This window comes from Rhincodon typus, chromosome 19 (assembly GCF_021869965.1).
Source record: "Rhincodon typus isolate 14 chromosome 19, sRhiTyp1.1, whole genome shotgun sequence".
NCBI classification, from domain to species: Eukaryota; Metazoa; Chordata; class Chondrichthyes; order Orectolobiformes; family Rhincodontidae; genus Rhincodon; species Rhincodon typus.
In genome coordinates, this window is record NC_063350.1 from 5,684,130 (window position 1) to 5,702,654 (window position 18,525).

At 40.0% G+C, this 18,525-nt stretch overlaps 1 protein-coding gene across 3 annotated transcripts in view; it reads right to left on the bottom strand.

Annotated features, from left to right (window-relative positions):
* Positions 1-300: 300 nt before the first annotated feature.
* The window catches only part of asip1 (agouti signaling protein 1), a 29,647-nt gene continuing 11,422 nt past the window's right edge, over positions 301-18,525 (bottom strand). Inside the window, exons 1-5 of one of the 3 annotated variants that reach the window (XM_048608234.1) lie at positions 15,054-15,118; positions 13,672-13,710; positions 9,539-9,727; positions 6,953-7,023; positions 301-654 (exon numbers count right to left, since the gene is read on the bottom strand). In XM_048608234.1, coding sequence (XP_048464191.1) covers positions 463-654; positions 6,953-7,023; positions 9,539-9,704 — 429 coding nt within the window. In that variant the 5' untranslated portion in view covers positions 9,705-9,727; positions 13,672-13,710; positions 15,054-15,118 and the 3' untranslated portion in view covers positions 301-462. Of the gene's footprint in view, positions 655-6,952; positions 7,024-9,538; positions 9,728-13,251; positions 13,273-13,671; positions 13,711-15,053; positions 15,119-18,525 lie in introns of those variants that run through there. The other 2 variants (XM_048608233.1, XM_048608235.1) reach the window with 2 other exon arrangements.

Sequence of the window (18,525 nt, forward strand, 5' to 3'; positions counted from 1 at the left end):
CAGACCTCAATGACCTGAAGCTTAAGTTAATTAATACTTTGTCATTCAATTTACTACTGAAATAATATTTGTTCATAACATCCTCCCAACACATTTTCCTTTTGTGATTCTCTTAACTTTGTTTTTATTTATGTACAGAAGTGTTGCATGGTCATTCGCAAAAATGTTGTAACTCATTTTTTTTATTTGCAATCGATAAATGACTCTCTTGCTGTTCTTTCTCTCACCCCAGAACATTTGCCAAACATTTTTTTTAGATGTAGGCTTGTGACCCTTCAATTTCACAGTCATGGCACAAAACAATGTTCTGTATTTTTATTGTTGATTTGTAAATAATTCTCAATCAGTTGGAATCTATCTTTACCCTTACCCATAATTTGATTTGACAATAACCAACAAGAAGACGTATATAGTATTTATTTTTAATTTTTATATGCTGTCCTTCATCATGAGTGCAGCTGCTTACGTTCTGTCCAGACACTTGGCATTCAGCTTCCGGCAGTAGCAGACAGTATTGAAAAATCGGCAGTGGCAGAAGGCACAAGGATTGCAACATGGTGGAGATGGTGGAAGACACATTCCCCAGAGCTGCACACAATGACCGTTCTCTGGTTTTAGCTTCTTCACCTTATGAGGTGTTGCAATCCCATTGTTCTATATTTAAAGAGACGAAAATTAAAGATGAGAAGAGTACAGTACAAATTACTATAACAAATATCCTTATAAAATTTTATCAAATCTATATCCCATTACTGATATGCATTGTCTTCATAAAGAACGGTAGAACCAAGGTGAAAGGACAAAGGTCCCAAATTCAAGATAACATCAAAGAGTAAAGAGGACGGAATAAAAAATTAAAGGAAATCAAAACACAGGGAGGTTGGTAGCATCAAGCTTGTGTTTTAAATAATTGTACATTATAGGAGAAAATGAAGATTGAGAAAGGAAAAGAGTTCCATGTCTCCTAGGAAGGAATGCATACAATTTAGAGACTGTGAAGAATTTCAATTAGACAAAGACTAGAGGAAGGAAGACTATATAGAACTGTGTATCTGGGTATTTGGGGAAGAGGAATAAACTAGTATTGATAAATAGAGGAAGAAGCAATTAATATTTCAATGGAATTCATTACTATTTTCTTGCTCCTTTTTCTTCACTGCTTTGAACATCATGTGCTATTAATTTGGTCAACATATAGGGAAAATGACACGCATAATAATGCACTGTGAATACCAACTTTATATGTGTCAGTTGGGAAATTAGCTGACATTAACTCTAAAAGGTGATTCTCACTTCTGTAGTCCTAATCTGTGGAAAACTGCTCCTTCTCATAGGACCAAAACGGAGATCAGATTCAAAGAGACTGTTCCTGCTTGCCACTCCGTAGCAGAACTATTTGGTATTCCAAAATGCTGAAGTGCAGAAGGTGAGGAAAAGCTTTGATACCAAGATGCATGAAAACATTCTCAGTGATGATTTTCTCTATTCTTTGGCTTTACTATCATTCTTAAGGAATAGCATTCATGATCAGAAAGTACCGTAGGAGAACACACCCCCATCTACATCAACGGAACTAAGATTGAGGGATTGCCTACTAGTTAAATAAACCTGTCCTGGACTTCCCACATGGATGCGACAGTCAAGAAGGCAGAAAATGCCTCTTCTTCCTCAGGTACTCAGGAAATTTGGCATGTCCATAAAGTCCCTCACCAACTTCTTCATATACACCATTGAAAGCATACTGTCCGGGTGCATAACGGCCTGGTAGGCAACAGAAGGTGTTGTGCACAGCCCATACCATCACGGAAGCCAACCTTCCATCCATGGACTCCATTTACACGGCTCTCTGCTGCAGAAAGGCTACCAACATTGTCAAAGACCCATTGCACCCCAGTAATGATCTCCTACAACCTCTTCCATCAGGCAGAAGATACAGAAGTCTGAACACATACATAAGCAGATTCAGGAACAGTTTCTTCCTGGCCATTATTGGACTGATGAATGATCTCTCTAGCCTCAAGTAATGCTGATCTTGCTAATGTTGATCTCACCTAGCACACACCCTATGTAATGTAACCTGTATGCCTCTGTCTAAGTCTTTTTGATCTGTATATCCTTTGCTTACTATGATCTGCCTGTGCCATTTTTAAACAAAGCTTTTCACTGTATTTCAGTACACAAGACAATAAATCAATCAGTCAATCACTGATTGAGGCACTAAGTGTTTGCTTTGAGTCCTTACTGTCTTTAAGTAAGACTGTACTTGCTTAAAGTTATCCAGTCAAATGCTTCCTCCAAGGTACTTAGGAACTGTTAATTCTTGCACAAGCAGGGATTTTGACTATTAAGAATTTGTTTGATTCTTTGATGGGACAGCCATTCTGTTTGTCACAAAGACAGCCAATTTGCTGCACAGGTGTTGTGCATTGGATCATGGAATGTAGAGATAGTCTCAGGGATCTACTGCATGTTTACTATGTCAAGCTGTCTCTAGAGTAGTCAAGAAGAACAAAAATCTTTAGGAATAGTTTTAAATCATGGCAATTTATTCCAAGAGGCCCCAAGATCCATTCAACAGCTGTTAGGGGATTTAAAATTGCAGTTTTGCAACCAAAATAGTTTGGACCAGAAACAGGTGTGCATAATATACAGCATTACTACTATGTAAGTGAGAGGAGTAAACTTTCTGATATTTTCTCATTCTATTTGTGTGTGTAATTGTCCTATCCACTTGTAGGCTTGTCTGAGTTCTAGCCACTCCGGTAATGTTTTTACAGTTGGTTTGTGGATATATTTTTCAGGATGGCAGCCAGTGACTAGTGGACTGCCACAGAAGTCAGTGTTGGGACCACAACTTTTCAGGTTATGCATCATCAATCTGAACAGAGGAACTGAAGACATTGTTAGATTGCAAATGATACAAAGATAGGAAGAGGGACAGGTAGTGATGAGAAAGCGGGGAAAGCATAAAATCATAGAATCCCAACAGTGCAGAAGGAGCCTATTCAGCCCTTCAAGTTGCACTGAGCCTTTGAAGAGCATTCCCCCCAAATCTAGCCCCAACACTATCCCTGTAATCTGCATTTACAATGACTAATCCATCTAGCCTGCTCATCACAGGGCAATTTAGCGTAGCCAATCCACCTGACTTGCACATCTTTGTACTATGTGAAGAAACTGGAACACAAAGAACAAAGAACAAAAAATAATACAGCGCAGGAACAGGCCCTTCGGCCCTCCAAGCCTGCCCCGACACATTTTGCCCTTCCATACTAAAACTGTTTTCACTTACAGGATCTGTATCCCTCTAGTCCCTTCCTATTCATGTATTAGTCCAGGTGCATCTTGGATGCTGCTATTCTGTCTGCTTTCTCCACCTCCTCTGGCAAAGCATTACAGGCACTCACCACCCTTTATGTGAAAAACATGCCTTGCACATCCCTTTAAAACATCACCCCCCCGCAACTACCGCCCGCACCCCTCGCACCTTGAACCTGTGTCCCCTAGTAATTGATCCCTCCACCCTGGGAAAAGCCTCATATTTTCTGCTGTATCCATGCCATTCACAATCTTATAAACTTCTGTCAGGTTACCCCTCAACCTCCTGTGTTCCAGTGAAAACAAACCCAGTCTATTCAATCTTTCTTCATAGCTAAAATCCCCCTCAGCAGGCAACATCCTGGCAAACCTTTTCTGTACCCTCTCTAAAGCATCCACATCCTTCTGGAAGTGTGGTGATCAGAACTATGTGCAATATTCCATGTGTGGACTAACTAAAGTTCCATAGAGCTACAGCATAACTTATCTATCCTTACACTCAATGCCCCTTCCAATGAAGGCAAGCATGCCATAAGCCTTTCATACTACCTTATCAACCTGTGCTGCCACCTTCAGTGATCTGTGGACCTGCACACCTAAATCTGTCTGCATATCAATGCTCCTAAGGGTTCTGCCATTCACTGTATAATTTCTACCTGTGCTTGATCTTGTAAATCATAGAATCCCTACAGTGTGGAAACAGGCCATTTGGCCCAACAAGTCCACACTGACTCTCCGAAGAACGTCCCACCAAGACTCACCCCACTATCCTGTTTTTCCCATGGCTAATCCTCCTAACCTACACATCCCTGGACACTATGGGCAATTTTCCATGGCCAATCCACCTAACCTGCACATCTTTGGACTGTGGGAGGAAACCGGAGCACCCGGAGGAAACCCACGCAACCATGGGGACAATATGCAAACCCTACACAGACAGTCGCCTGAGCTTCCAAAATGCATCAACTCACATTTGTCTGGATTAAGCTCCATCTGCCATTTTTCTGCCCATGCCTCCAACTGATCTAAATCCTGCTGTATCCTTCGACTATCCAATCTTTGTATCATCCACAAACTTACTAATTAGACCAGCTACATTTCCTCCAGATCATTTGTGTAGACTATGAACAGCAGAGGTCCCTGCACTGATCCCTGTGGAACACCACTAGTCACAGCCCTCCATTCCGAAAAGCGTCTTTCCACCACTACCCACTGTCTCCTATGTCTAAGCCAGTTCTGTATCCATCTTGCCAGCTCATCCCTGATACCATGTTACTTCACCTTTTGTACCAGTCTGCCATGAGGGACCTTGTCAAAGGCTTTACTGAAGCCATGTAGACAACATCAACTGCTTTTCCCTCAGCAATCATAGAACATAGAACAGTACAGGCCCCTCAGCCCTTGATGTTGTACTGACCTATTATCCTACTAACATCAAACTACCCTCCATACCCTACATTATACTATCATCCATGAATCTCTTATTCACCTCCTCAAAAAACTTGATCAAGTTAGTGAGGCACAATCTTCCCCTCACAAAGTCATGCTGTATATCGCTAATAACACCCAGAGGAAACCCACACAAACACATAAAGAACGTGACAGATAGTCACCAAAGCTGGAATCAAACCCCAGTCCCTAGTGCTATGAGGCAGAAGGACTTGAACAGGCAAGCAGAGTGGGCAAAGAAATGGCAGACGGAATACAATGTGGGAAAGTGTGGGGTTATGCACTTTGGTAGGAAGAGTGGAGGCATGGATTATTTTCTAAATGGGAAAGGCTTCAGAAATCTGAACAACAGAGGGACTTGCAAGATCTAGTTCAGCATTCTCTTAGGGTTAATATGCAGGGTCAGTTGGCAGTTGGGAAGGCAAAAGTAATGTTAGCATTCATTTTGAGAGGACTAGAATATGAGAACAATATAAGGTTCTGATCAGGCTGTGTGTGGAATATTGTGAGCAGTTTTTGGCTCCATATCTAAGGAAGGATGTGCTGTCGTTGGAGGAGGTTTACAAGAACGATCCTGGGGTTGACGGGCTTGTCATGTTTGGATCAGTTGAGGACTCTGGATCTGTACTCGATGGTGTTTAGAAGGGTGAGGGGGTATCTGATTGAAATTTACAGAATATTGAGAAGCCTAGATAGAGTGGACATGGAGAAGATGTTTCCACTGGCAGGAGAGACTAGGACCAGAGAGCATAGCCTCAGAGTGAAGGGACAACCGTTTAGAACTTAGATCGGGAATTTCTTCAGCCAGAGGGTGGTGAATATGTGGAACGCATTGCCACAGAAGGCTGTGGAGGCCAAGTCATTGAGTGTTTTTAAGGGAGAGATGTGATCAAGGGTTATGGGGACAAGGCAGGAGAATGGAGCTGAGAATCCTATCAGATGGAGCAGACTCGATAAGCCAAATGGTCTAATTCTGCTCCTATATCTTACGGTCTAAGTCAAATGCAGAAAGTGCAGGTAGAATGGTAACATTGGTTCCTGTTATTATTATTAATGTAAATACAGATCTCGAAAATGTGAAAGGGGTGGGTATTCTAGTATGTATGTGCTGGATGTGTGGGAGCAACTTCCCTGCAAGCTGTGCGATGTGGCAGTGCCTCATCCAACAAGCCATATACCAGTTGGAAACTGACTGCAGAAACTCTGCTGTGGAAAGAGGCAAAAGAGGAAAGAAAGTGAGAAGAACCCTAGCTTGATACTCCCATTCTCAGGGTATCCTCTGCTAAAGGTCAATGGTTCCAGAATTAACCTGAGAGTCACCCGAGGACATACAAACCACAAAGCCTGGCAAATGTCATCCTCATTTTGGGGGACCAATGACTGATTGGCAAGAATAGACCTGCCTCTGTCACGAGCACACTCCTCAAAAGGTAGGGGCAAAGATTTTATGACTGTTGGCAGACAGAAGGATGAATCTGATGTGTGCTACACTGCTGAATCTATTAGTATGTCTGGCTTACTCCTGTCCAGCTGTTAGTTGTTGTGTCTTCTGAACAATCTGGATGCCCTTATAGCTTCAAACACTTACAGAAAGGTCCTATTTCCTCACCTTTGGGAACTTACTCAATCTCTGATTTACTTAAAAGTAACAATTTATGTTAAATCATAGTTCTGATATCACCTATTTACCGGTATCTTGCTTAACCAGATATAAATGTGTTAGAAAGCAAAATAAAAATTATCATTATCTTGAACTCTGTTTCTGTCCACAGATGTTGCCTGATATGTTGAGTATTTCTAACATTTTCTGTTTTCATTACAAATATTAATAGGGCATTCAACCATAAGTCATGGTTTCTGGCGTAGTCAAATTCTACCCTCAACTGACATATACATTTGCATTCTGACAGAGATTGCTATAGCAATCAAAAGTCGGAACCCAGGTAGCCTGAATTTTACCTCTTTAGTCCAAGGACCCCATGTCAGAGATTATGGATATTGATCTGTAGCTCCAGTGAAATATTTCAGATCAATAAGTAAAATTGTGAATTCCATAGATGTGTGACTCATTGTCACATTAGTAAATTTACTGCCTAATCTAGTTACTTGGAAGGCAAAAATGCTTTAATTCTGATGGACATAACTGCAAAGACAAATTTACAAAAAGCTGCCTGATATTACTTACTTTTTTAGGTGGACTGGGGCTCATTCTTCTATCATCTCTTCTGAAATTTATTTTTCTGCTATTTGGCAGTTCTGTAAGGAAAATGTGAGAGGTTGGGAAACTGAGGAGTCAAATCTGAAGCGCAGTGTTAACTGCTGCGGTAGACCAGGAACTAAAACTTCTGAAATGTAACAATGACTTAATTGTACTGAGGAGTTGACTAATCATGTTGTCTCCTTGCCGATATCATCTACCAAGTTTCTGTTATAAACATAGGTTGTAAACAATGTTGTGTAAGTTTTCATTTCATGGTTATCATGAACTCCAGACTTACAGTGATGTCATGAAGACCATTAGAGCTGAAGAGCATTCGGGTTTCAACAATCCTGCACTTGCAATATCTGCTCAACTTCATGCAGTACTCTTTATTGTATGGTAGTTGAATTCAGTCAACAGACATTTAAACACTCCCATTTAAACTGAGGTAAGTGCTGCTATCTGTTTTTGGACAGAAAGACATCTTTCAGAGTGCAATATCAGCTTGGTTAGCTGGATGAACTTGAGGCACCATAACTCACTGAAAGCATAGGTAAGGTTAGAACATTAAGAGGTTCAGCACAATTTCTGGTCTCCCACATAGGAGCATACAAATTTGAGCTCTATAAAGGGCTGTTTAGGCCATATCTATGAAAACTATTTTTAGTGCTATACTATAGCAAAGTACATTAAAGGTGTAGAGTATGTGTTGAGTAGCTATTTAGATGGACTTACAATGTATTCATAAGGCCAAGGATCTCTACATGCCTTCTTTTTATATGCAGCTTTATCAGATTGTCCTACTATGTTCAATGTTCTGTGAATGATATGGTGTGGTTTGTATTCTTAAATCCAAAATGAATCACATCACACTTTGTTGCATTAAATTTCACCTGCCATGTGTCTCCCTGTTTTAATAGTCTGTCCACGCCCTCTTGATCTCATACGCTCCTCACTATTGTTCAGTACATTTCCAATTTTGTGTTATCTTTAAAACTATGTTCCCATACTCATACAAATTGTGCTGAACCTCTTAATGTTCTAACCTTACCTATGCTTTCAGTGAGTTATGGTGCCTAAAGTTCATTACCAATTCCCAATGGACCACAGCATGTACTTTCTTTCCGATTTGAAAAACAACCACTACTCTTTGCATTCTGTCACAGCTAATTTTAAGTAAGCTTATTTGGGCACATTATTATGTACAGGTACCTACTTGGCCATCACATCATACGGTGTGACTTGAACCCAGACTCTCTAGCACAGAGGTAGGGACACTGCCACTACGCCACAAGATTGTCATTCTCAATTATATTTTTATTTGCACTATCACTGCCCCATTAATACAATGAGTTTCTGTTTTCTGACAAGCCCATAATACAGCCTGTTTTTAAATTCTGTTTGAAAGTTCATACATGCATCTCCTGATTTATCTTCATTAACCCTTTCAGCTATTTCAAAGAATTCTGCAAATTTAGTCCAATATGATTTACCTTTTAAAAATGTGTTTACTTTTACTTTATTCATTCACGGACGAGAACATTGACGGCTAATGCTGGCATTTATTGCACATCCCAGAGGGCAGTTCAGAGTCAACCACATTGCTATAGGTCTGGAGTCACATGCTGGACGTTAGTGAACCAGATGGGTTTTTCCGACTTTTGAAAGTGGATTCGTGATCATTAAAATCTTAATTCCAGATTTTTATTGAATTCAAGTTCCATCATCTGCCATGGCAGGATTCAAACCCAGGTCCTCAGAACGTTATCTGGGTCTTTGGATTAATAGTCCAGCGATAATAACACGAGGCCATCTCCTCCCCTATCGCCAATTATTAACCTCTGATTACTTTCATCATCCAAATGCTCCCTATTTTTAATTATAGATATGAAGAGACCAAAGTTTCTGGGGTCAGAGTGGGTGGAGAGTGAGCATTTCAACAACAGGTGGGATTTTTAAAATCAAGTAAAAACCTGAGAGATCATTTAACTCTAAAAATGTACTTTATAAGAATTTTTAATAACTGATAGAATCATACTCTCCATCTGTTCATATGTTCTTGGCCACAAGTCATACAGTCACAGACTTTACGACTAATGCAGCCTTACAGGTGACCACTCAAACTATTTAAATAATCCTATACATTTAGCTTACAGTACACAAGGGCTGATGGGAATGCTACTCCATTGTACTTTCCTGCCTCGAATGAAACTTCCCAGAAATTTGTCTCCTAAGACTTGCGAATAACTGATATTACAATGATTTACGCTCTTAAAGCTAAATATTGAAATTTAATTAGACAATATATGAAGCAAATTAGAATAATTCTTTGAACACCAAGCTGGCAGTATGCATGCTAGCACAGGAATAGCATATCAGATAGTTTCAGTAATCAGGTCAAAAAGGACAGACCCCTTTTAAATCAAATAATTTTTCTTATCAAAAGTGATTTTCAATACTCTTCTCTTGACCCTCAGTATTGATGCAAAACAACTAATTTAAAGTGCTTTCTTTTCCCTTCCACTTACCACCATCTACTCAGGTATTATCCCCAACAATCTCATGACTAACCTACAATGGAGATGCCAGTATACTTCGATTCCTGCTCAGGTTGGAGACCAGAAATAATCTTGTTTTGTGGAGTTTCTGGGTCTTTTTCTTCAATCACCAGATGTGAATACACAAGGAGGCAGCAGGTATATTGGAGAATCCAGCAAAAGTAAATAGTACGAGCCATCTTGAATGTTGGAGAACTAAAGGCTAGGCAAAATAAATAGATATTACTTGCGCATTTACAAGGATAACAACATCATTTTCTATGATAATAAATAACTTGTAGTTATGTAGTGGTTTTTAGATCCTGAATGTAGCCCAAACTACTTTACAGCTGATAATATATTTTGACGTGTAATAACTTTTGATATGTAGGTGAACATTCCAGTTCATTTGGGCAGGGGGAGATATTACAACTAGTGATGAATAAATGGCCAGTTTAGCTTTTGCATTGGTAATGTCTGCAGCTGGTCAAAAATGAAATGCCCCAGCCACTGGCACTCGGAGGATTGCTGGAGACCAGGCACCTATTCATCTCCAAGTAGGAAAGGACCTCATAGTATGAGAATCTGGGAGTTTATAAACTCTGTAAGCAGCCATGGAAGCAACAGGTTTGTTGGGTGTACTGGTCATTTGTACAAAATGAATGAGGAAGTGCAGCAACACCGTAAGGACTCTGCTGTCTCAGCATATGATCATCTGGCTGCCTCCGTGGACTTGTTTGGGTCTTTATGTAGCAGCAAATGCAACCACCCACCTATATCCCTAGACAGTGTCCTGTGGACCAAGGTGTGAAGTCAGCAATTGTCCTCCATCTGCATGCAGTGTGAATTGCAGGTGCCTGTGACTTTGGCAACTAAGCTCCATCTTTCCAGGTGCACTGATATTGCTGTTGCATCACAGTTTTAGAGGGGTTCAACTGTTAGCCTGCATGAAAAGGCCCTGAGTACTGAGTGAAAAAGTTGGACCGCACACAGTAGACTAATGCCAAGGGTTACAAGGAATTATGAGATCGCAAGTATGTTTCATCCTCACAGCATGGGTGAGTGTCGACTGAAGTTCCCTTTGAAGGGTTCCACATATCTAAATCTTGCAGAGCCCTCCTCATTGAATGAAGCACTTACCCCACCCATTCCAGGTGAAGTCCCAACCCTTTTCATTTCCATTGCACACTTGTGATTAATGAAGGGCAACAGCGGTTCCTCGAACCATGAGATGTCAGCTCAGCCTCTCTATATAGAGGAACACTCAGACATCAAAATCTCCTTTCTGATAGCTGAACCCATCAACTTCATATAGGTATCACTTAGCAACCTGTCTGAGTCTGGATCCGCCCACCTTACCCCACCAGTCTTGAGTATATGAGGTGAATTTGCCAGATCGTGTAGTTTAATGTTCTTACCCTGGCAGCCAGGATGCTGCTCACAAATTGACAACCCTCCCTCCCTCTTGCTTGCCCTCCTATACTCTATAATCTTTCTTCCCACCCTTATATATAGAGTGCTCCCCTTCACTTTTGTAAACTCATCTCCATCCAAGCATTCTGCTTGCACTCCAGTAAATTCCCAACCACCCTCCCATGTGCCAGCACCCTGAAAACTCCCTCCCCTCCTTGATGTTTCATAGATGAATCCTGCACTGACCATGACCCATTCCCAGAAGCAACTTAGCCCCAAACAATGATTGACCACTCCCCTGACTGATATTTGTATAACTTCCCAACTGTGTTCTCACAACTTCTCAGATTGCTGCACAGACCCATGGGGCTGACAGTGACCACTCCCCATACTATACTTTTATCGACTCCCTCACCAGATGCCCGACTGTTCTCAAGTCCTTGGACTGATGTTGGAAACTGCCCTTGACTTACTGTGCCAGGAAGCTCTGACTCACAAGTGCCCCCCACCCCACCGGACATCAGTGTGAACCATGCCCCTTAGATTTTGAGACATGGCTGTCTGCCTGAGGCATATTCAGTGTGGTTGTTGCATACATGGCTGACACATAAAAATGAGATTAAGTAGCAATGAAATGTACTGCATGATGTTCACTCCCTTGACTGATGACAGCTAACAGCCATAATAAGCTTCCTTTCTTTTTATTCACATGTGGGACATGAGCATCACTGCCTGCCCTGCATTTATTACCCTTTCCTGGTTACCCTTGAGAAGGTGGTGGTGAGCTGTCTTCTTGAAATGCTGCAGTCCATGTGCTGTAGGTTAACCCACAATGCCATTAGGGACGGAATTCCAGGATTTTAACCCAGCGACAGCGAAGGAACAGCAATATATTTCCAAGTCAGGATGGTGAGTGGCTTGGAGGGGAACTTGTAGGTGGTGGTCTTCCCATGTATTTACTGCCCTTGTCTTTCTAGATGGAAACAGTCATGGGTTTGCAAGGTGCTGTCTGATGATCTTTGGTGAACTTCTGTAGTGCATTTTGTACACAGAGAACAGTGCTGCTACTGAGCGTTGGTGCTGGAGGGATTGGATGCTTGTGGATGTGGTGCAAGTCAAGTGGGCTGCTTTGTCCTGGATTGTGTCAAGCTTGCGTGTTGTTAGAGCTGCACCCATCCAGACAAGTGGAGCATGTTCCATCACACTCCTGACTTGTGCCTTATAGATGAATGACAGCTTTTGGGGTGGGAGGGGGTGGCGGTCAGAAGGTCGTAGCCAATATATTTATATGGCGAGCTCAGTTGAATGTCTGGTCAACCCCCAGAATGTTGATAGTGGGTGATTCAGTGATAGTAACACCATCAAATGTCAATGGAAATGGTCATTGCCTGGTACAAATGTTACTTGTCACTTTTCAGTCCAAGTCTGGACATTGTTTAGATCTTGTTGCATTTGGACATGGAATGCCTTTTCTCAACACAACAAAGGATAGTGAGAAGTGACAATATTTACAAACATGCTCAACTATTCATGCGATTTCCAGATTTCTCACCATAGCCCACAACACTCAGAGCCCTGTCAGATTCTGCCCTTCATGTTCAAGTTTCAGATGTCATGACTTGAACCTGCAGTTCTTGAATTTAGAAGCTGCTGATCCATGGCTGTCACTAATTTTTCCAAACCACCTTTGGGTAGCAACACTTTCACACTGAGGTAATCTAAACTCATAGAATCCCTACACTGTGGAAGCAGGTCATTCAGCCTACTGAGTTAACACCAACCCTCCGAAGAGCATCCCATCCAGACCCCACCCCACCCCTATAACCGTACATTTCCAACCGTACACAGCCAATCCACCTAACCTGCACATCTTTGGACTGTGGGAGGAAACCTACACAGGCACGGGGAGAACGTGCAAACTCCACACAGTCACCCCAGGGTGGAATCAAACCTGGGACCCTGGCGCCGTGAAGGCTCAGTGCTGCCTAAGTGAAGGTTATGTTTTATTGTGGGTTCATCTGTCTGTTCTTCAGATAAACTCAGGCCAAACCTCAAGATTTGTATGCACACAGGATGGCACGCAGGAGGGATTTCTTTACTAATAATTTCACAGCATCTTATTTGAAACCCCTTTTCAAAAAACTATGGTTAAGATTATGGCTTAAGTTTGAAAAATTTTAAAGAAAGTATTCGGTAATATAACACTTCTTGACTGGAGGCACCAGATGTCTCCAGTTTAGTGAAACCACAGTTTTAAGCTTTTCGTCAATACTATGTTAATTCCAGTTTCTACAAACTAAACTAGTCTTAAGCTGTATAGGATTTTAATCATACCTGAGGTGCTGAAGCGTTATTCATGAATAGTACCAGTGACTCAGTGGGCAAGAGAGGAAGAACATCTCATTTGACTTTGTAGGAGTATGAAAGGGAAAAGCACACAACATAAAACAATGGTGTATTCATTTCCCTGTCATGTGCCTTCATTTACTTCCAAAAAATCAGTGTCCTGAAATCTGTTTACCATTTCACTACTATGATTCAGATTGTCAGCTTGAAAAGGATAAATTCAGAAGTTGTCATCATTTTTTTCCAGTATAAATTGTGGGTTCCCATTATTATTCTGTTGGTAATGTAAGAAAGCAGAGAGTGGTGATCCCACTGTAAATGTGGAATCATTTTAAAACCATAATTTAATGAGTCAGAACATTAAAGTGAAAGAAAGAATTTAAAAAATTCAAAGAAATAAAAACATACTTGAAACAGAAATTGGTGTAAAGCAGTCTGGATTTAGACCTGGATTAGGAACAAGAAAGAGTACAACATTTAACAATGAAACAACCTCCAATACATAATTGAAAGTAATGAAGAACATTCACATATGCTTCATAAGTTTGAAAGAAACTTGAATTGCATTTAATCACTAAAGGTTAATAGACATGTTGCTGAAATGTGATATTGACAATAAAAGATGTGATATTTATCCAGAGCCTACATGGGGATGAAAAAATGAACACCAGGCTAGGAAAGGGACAATCTAACATGTTTCAAGCGAAGAGAATAGTAAGCCAAGACTGTGTACTGTTGTTAGCAAATTATTCAGTCTGTACACAGAACAAATATTAAGAGGGTTAAACGTACTTCCGGGTTAAAAATTGATGGTAAGCACATGGATTTGCAGTATACCAACAAAACAGCATTACTCTCAGAATTAGAAGAGGTCCTACAAAATATGTGGGTAAGTAAAATCTAGAAGTACAGACTATCATTCAAGAATGAGCCTCAAGAGACAAAAACAAATTGCAGTTTGAAGTACTATGTCAGGAAAAGCTAGTGTGAAGACTGAAGTAGATGGTGTCACACTAAAACAAGAAGATAAGTCTATCTATTCAGTACAAACAATGACAGATGGGATGCAGAATTAGGAGGATAGAGATAGCCAGAAGTAATTTTACAAAGGTGAAGGATATTAACAAGAGGAAAGCTCAGGCTTGAAAATGGAAGAAAACTTATAAGATGCTGCATTCTTTCCAATTTCCTTGACTGCCTCAGAAACCTAGATGACCAGTCGATGCTGAGGTGTAAACTGAAGAAAGAAAAACACATGAAACAAATGAAAAGGTACTCAAAATTGCTAGATTAAAAAGTGCTTTAAAAAAAAAGACATTCCAAAATGTGTCATTTGATCTGAAGCTAAAAAGCTGCACAAATCTCTTCCAGAGGATAACATGCAAAATAACAGAAAGAGGGTTGACCTAAGTGTGGTTGGATGATGGAGATCACGGAGCTGTTGCAGACAGGCTACAGCTGATGTGTAAGGATGGCACGAGACAGACAAGAACGGTATACCATGACACAGATCTCCTGGCAGGAGGAACGAAAAGGAATAGTAGCATAATTTTTAATTCCTTTAATAATGTGATGGTTTAATCCATATTTGTGACTTAACCAAATTGCTTTTGCATTAAAATTGCTTCACACATCCAGCATAGTGAGGTAAACAAATTGTTCTGTGAGACAGGAGCAACATTGCAAATACTAATGTTTTTGGTTTTTAATGCAAATGTTCTTAACGTGTAATTTTGATATTTTTGGATGTTTATCATTCTCTTCTGCAGCCTTGTCTAATTTTTAATTACCTGTGTTGTATCTTCTTAGTTGTATGCATAATATCTTAAGTTACTCAAGCTTGCTGAGATTTTAAAGCACCATGACCTGCACAATGAAAGTAAGTTAAATTTGCAAGTTGGTCTTCGTAATTTGGAACAGGAAACTTAAATTCTAAAAACATCCTTGTTACTTTTCTTTGAATCTTCTCCAAATGATCAAGATACTTTTGAAGGCTGGATGCAGAAAAGCGCACATAATATTTTGAATATGCCATCACTCAATAAAATGCCTTGTTTTTGCTTAAAGTAACTTGGCATTACCTGAAACTGAATAATTAGATTAACCTTTTTCAATAACAGCTTCATATTGATATGAAACTTCAGTGAAGGATCAATAATTATATTTGGATCTGCTTCAGCTATAAATTTATATTTTCTACTCACTAACAACTTGTATTTACATAATCCCTTTAAATTGTTAATCATCCTAAATTTCACAATAAAAAGGTTGTTTAGGACCTCTGATTGAGTGACTCCGAGTTTTGTCCCACACTCTGCAATTTGCCAAGATGCCATTGTTCTAAGGATTTGAAAACCTATCAAAAAGTACTTGAATTCATACCAGCTATTTTAGAAAACAACAGCAATTTTTCATACATTTGGTATCAACTCACTATCTGGGCATATAGAGTCATGGAACACATGCAGCATAAATAATCAACACCTCATCATTGATCCCAGCCTCCAACTCTTAAAAATGGTGGCTAGTACTCAACTGAATCTACAATGGGCATGGATGATACTGCCAATTGTTCCATGTGTGAAAGATGACAAACAACCCGAAGGGCTGTTGTGATTGTGGAACACATCACACTATTCTGCGCACTGAGATCTGCTGTGGGTAGTGAAATAATTCCACAGAGCCCAGTGTCCGTCAGCAAGTCATCCTTTATTTACACATGTACAGTGCTTGGCTTTGGTACCTCACTCTGAATGAGGCAGTACTAAAGTGTCAGTATCTCTGACACTTGTGTTTTTATATTGTCAGCTAGGGCTCCTTGATTGGACCAGATTAACAGCCCCAATGAGGGAACTCATATTCCATGATGTCTTCATTACAGTCTCTACAGGTGGCACCTCATTTCTCTACTTGTATCTTTGGAGGCCATGAAATGGATATTCAGACTTGACGGCTAATCGTACACTTACTCTGTCATACAGAAATTCACAGGACAGTTACTTGAGAAAAGTAGAAATGTGAAGTTAGCCACTGTGAATTAGAGAAAGACAAAATCATTTTTATGAAAGACTAATACCTGTGGAAAGAAACAGAGTCTCCATATACAAAGATTACCAACAGTTTTTGGACAAGTAGAAAAACTAATAAAAAGACTATTGGAGCTTTGGCCTTTTCTTTAGTAGGATCACATCATTAAATTAGGGAAGTCATGCTTCATTTGTACAGAGTTTTGAATTGGCTACCCTTGGAGCATTCTGTTTCTGGCCAAACTTGATCACGATGATACACAGACTCGCCAAAATTTTACAGGCATTCAAAGGATTCAAGCTTGAAAAATACCACAAACTTGGTTTGTAATCCCTTGAGTTTAGCCAATTGAAGGATGAATTGAGGTATTTGCAGTGATAAAGATATTGGGTAAGGAGGTATATAGAATCAAAGAATGGTTACGTCAGCCATATTCAATGCATTAATTTGGTGCAGACTAGCTGTAGAAGCATTTTAGCTAATCCCAGTTCCTTGCTCTTGAGTCAAAGCCCTGTATTTATTTTCCCTTCTCCAATTCCCCTTTGAAAGTCACAACCCAATCTGCCTTCACCACCCTTGCAAGCAATACATTCCAAATCGTAACCTCTCACATCGTAAAGTAGATTTTCCTTGTGTCGTCTTTGGTTCTTTTGCCAAGCAGTTTGATTCTGTATTCCCTGCTTCTCAACCTTCCTGCCAATGGGAGTAGATTTTCTCTATCTACTTTGACTACACCACTCATGATTTTGAACACGGAAGAAACATGGGCCTTTTTCTGATTAGCAGAATGTGACAAGTGGGGTCCCACAGGAGTCTATGGTGAGCACTCAACTTTTTATAATTTATGTGAATGACTTTCCTGAGGAGATTGAAAGCATGGTGGCTAGATTTGCCGATGACACAATGATAGGTTGGAAAGTGAAAATGGCATAACAAGGATACAGAGTGATGTAGATAGGTTAAGTAAGTGGGCAAAGATCTGGTAGGTGGAATAATATGTGGGGAAATGTGAAGTTGTTGAATAAAAATGCAGAGTGTTACATAAATGGAGAATGAGTGCAGAATTCTGAGATGCAGAGGAATCTAGGTATTCTAAAGCACGAGGCACAAATGGTTAGCATGCATGTATAGCACATAATCAGGAAAGCCAATGGGACAGAATCTCACAGTTATGAGAGAAAATTAACACATAAGTAAGGAGATTATGCTTTAATTATACAGGGCATTGGTGAGACCACACCTAAAATACTGTGTATGGTTTTGATCTCCTTAGTCAAAGAGGAATGTGACCATAGAAAGGATCTTTACTCTTTTGGTGAGACCAGAAATAAGGACACTGATTTACAATCAGGGGTTACCCTTTTAAGGCAGAGATGAGGAGATTTTGTTTTGTTAGAGGGCTATGTGACTTTGGCACATTATGTCTCAAAAGGTAGTGGAGGCACTGAATATTTTAAAGGCATAAGTAGATAAATTCCTTTTGGGCAAGGGGATCAAAAACTATCGGGGAAAGACGGGAATGTGGAATGTGAAACACAAACAGATCAGCCATGATCTGATTGAATGGCAGAACAGGCTTTAAAGGTGGTATGTTCTAATTCTGTTCCTAATTCGTATGTTTGCATATACACTACCTTCTTAGCCTTCTCACATAACCAAAGTTCCTCATCCTTGGCATAATTCTTGTAACTATTTACTGCACTATCTTTAAAACTTTCACATCTTTGTGAAGTGTGGTGCAGAGAATTGGACAGCTAAGGATCCAAATGTGGCCAGGTCATTGTGTTATAAATAATCATCGTAATAATTCTTCACTCTAGTGGTTGTAGAATCACTTTTGGACCGATGTCCCTTTAAGAAGCTCAACTGGCAAATGAGCTAAGTACCTGGATATTGTCATATGACTGCAGGCTATGAATTCTTCATACTCAAGGTAAATCGGTGTTTGGAAGTTACTCTGTACTACAAGAATTAGTTCAGCTGTAAAGAAACCTACTAGAGATCTTTAAGTAAATAGAATCCATATACCTCATTTATGTCACATTTAGATACCACATGACAATATCATTGCATTATATGGAACTGGCATTTTTTTGAAAATTTCTCTTAAAAAACAGAATAAAGAAGAAACAAGCCTTACAAGGGCAAGGGTGGAAACAACAGTCAAGAAGTCCAGTTATAGAGAAAAAGAACAGAAAAAAGATTGGAACAAAAACAAAGTTGCTGGAAAAGCTC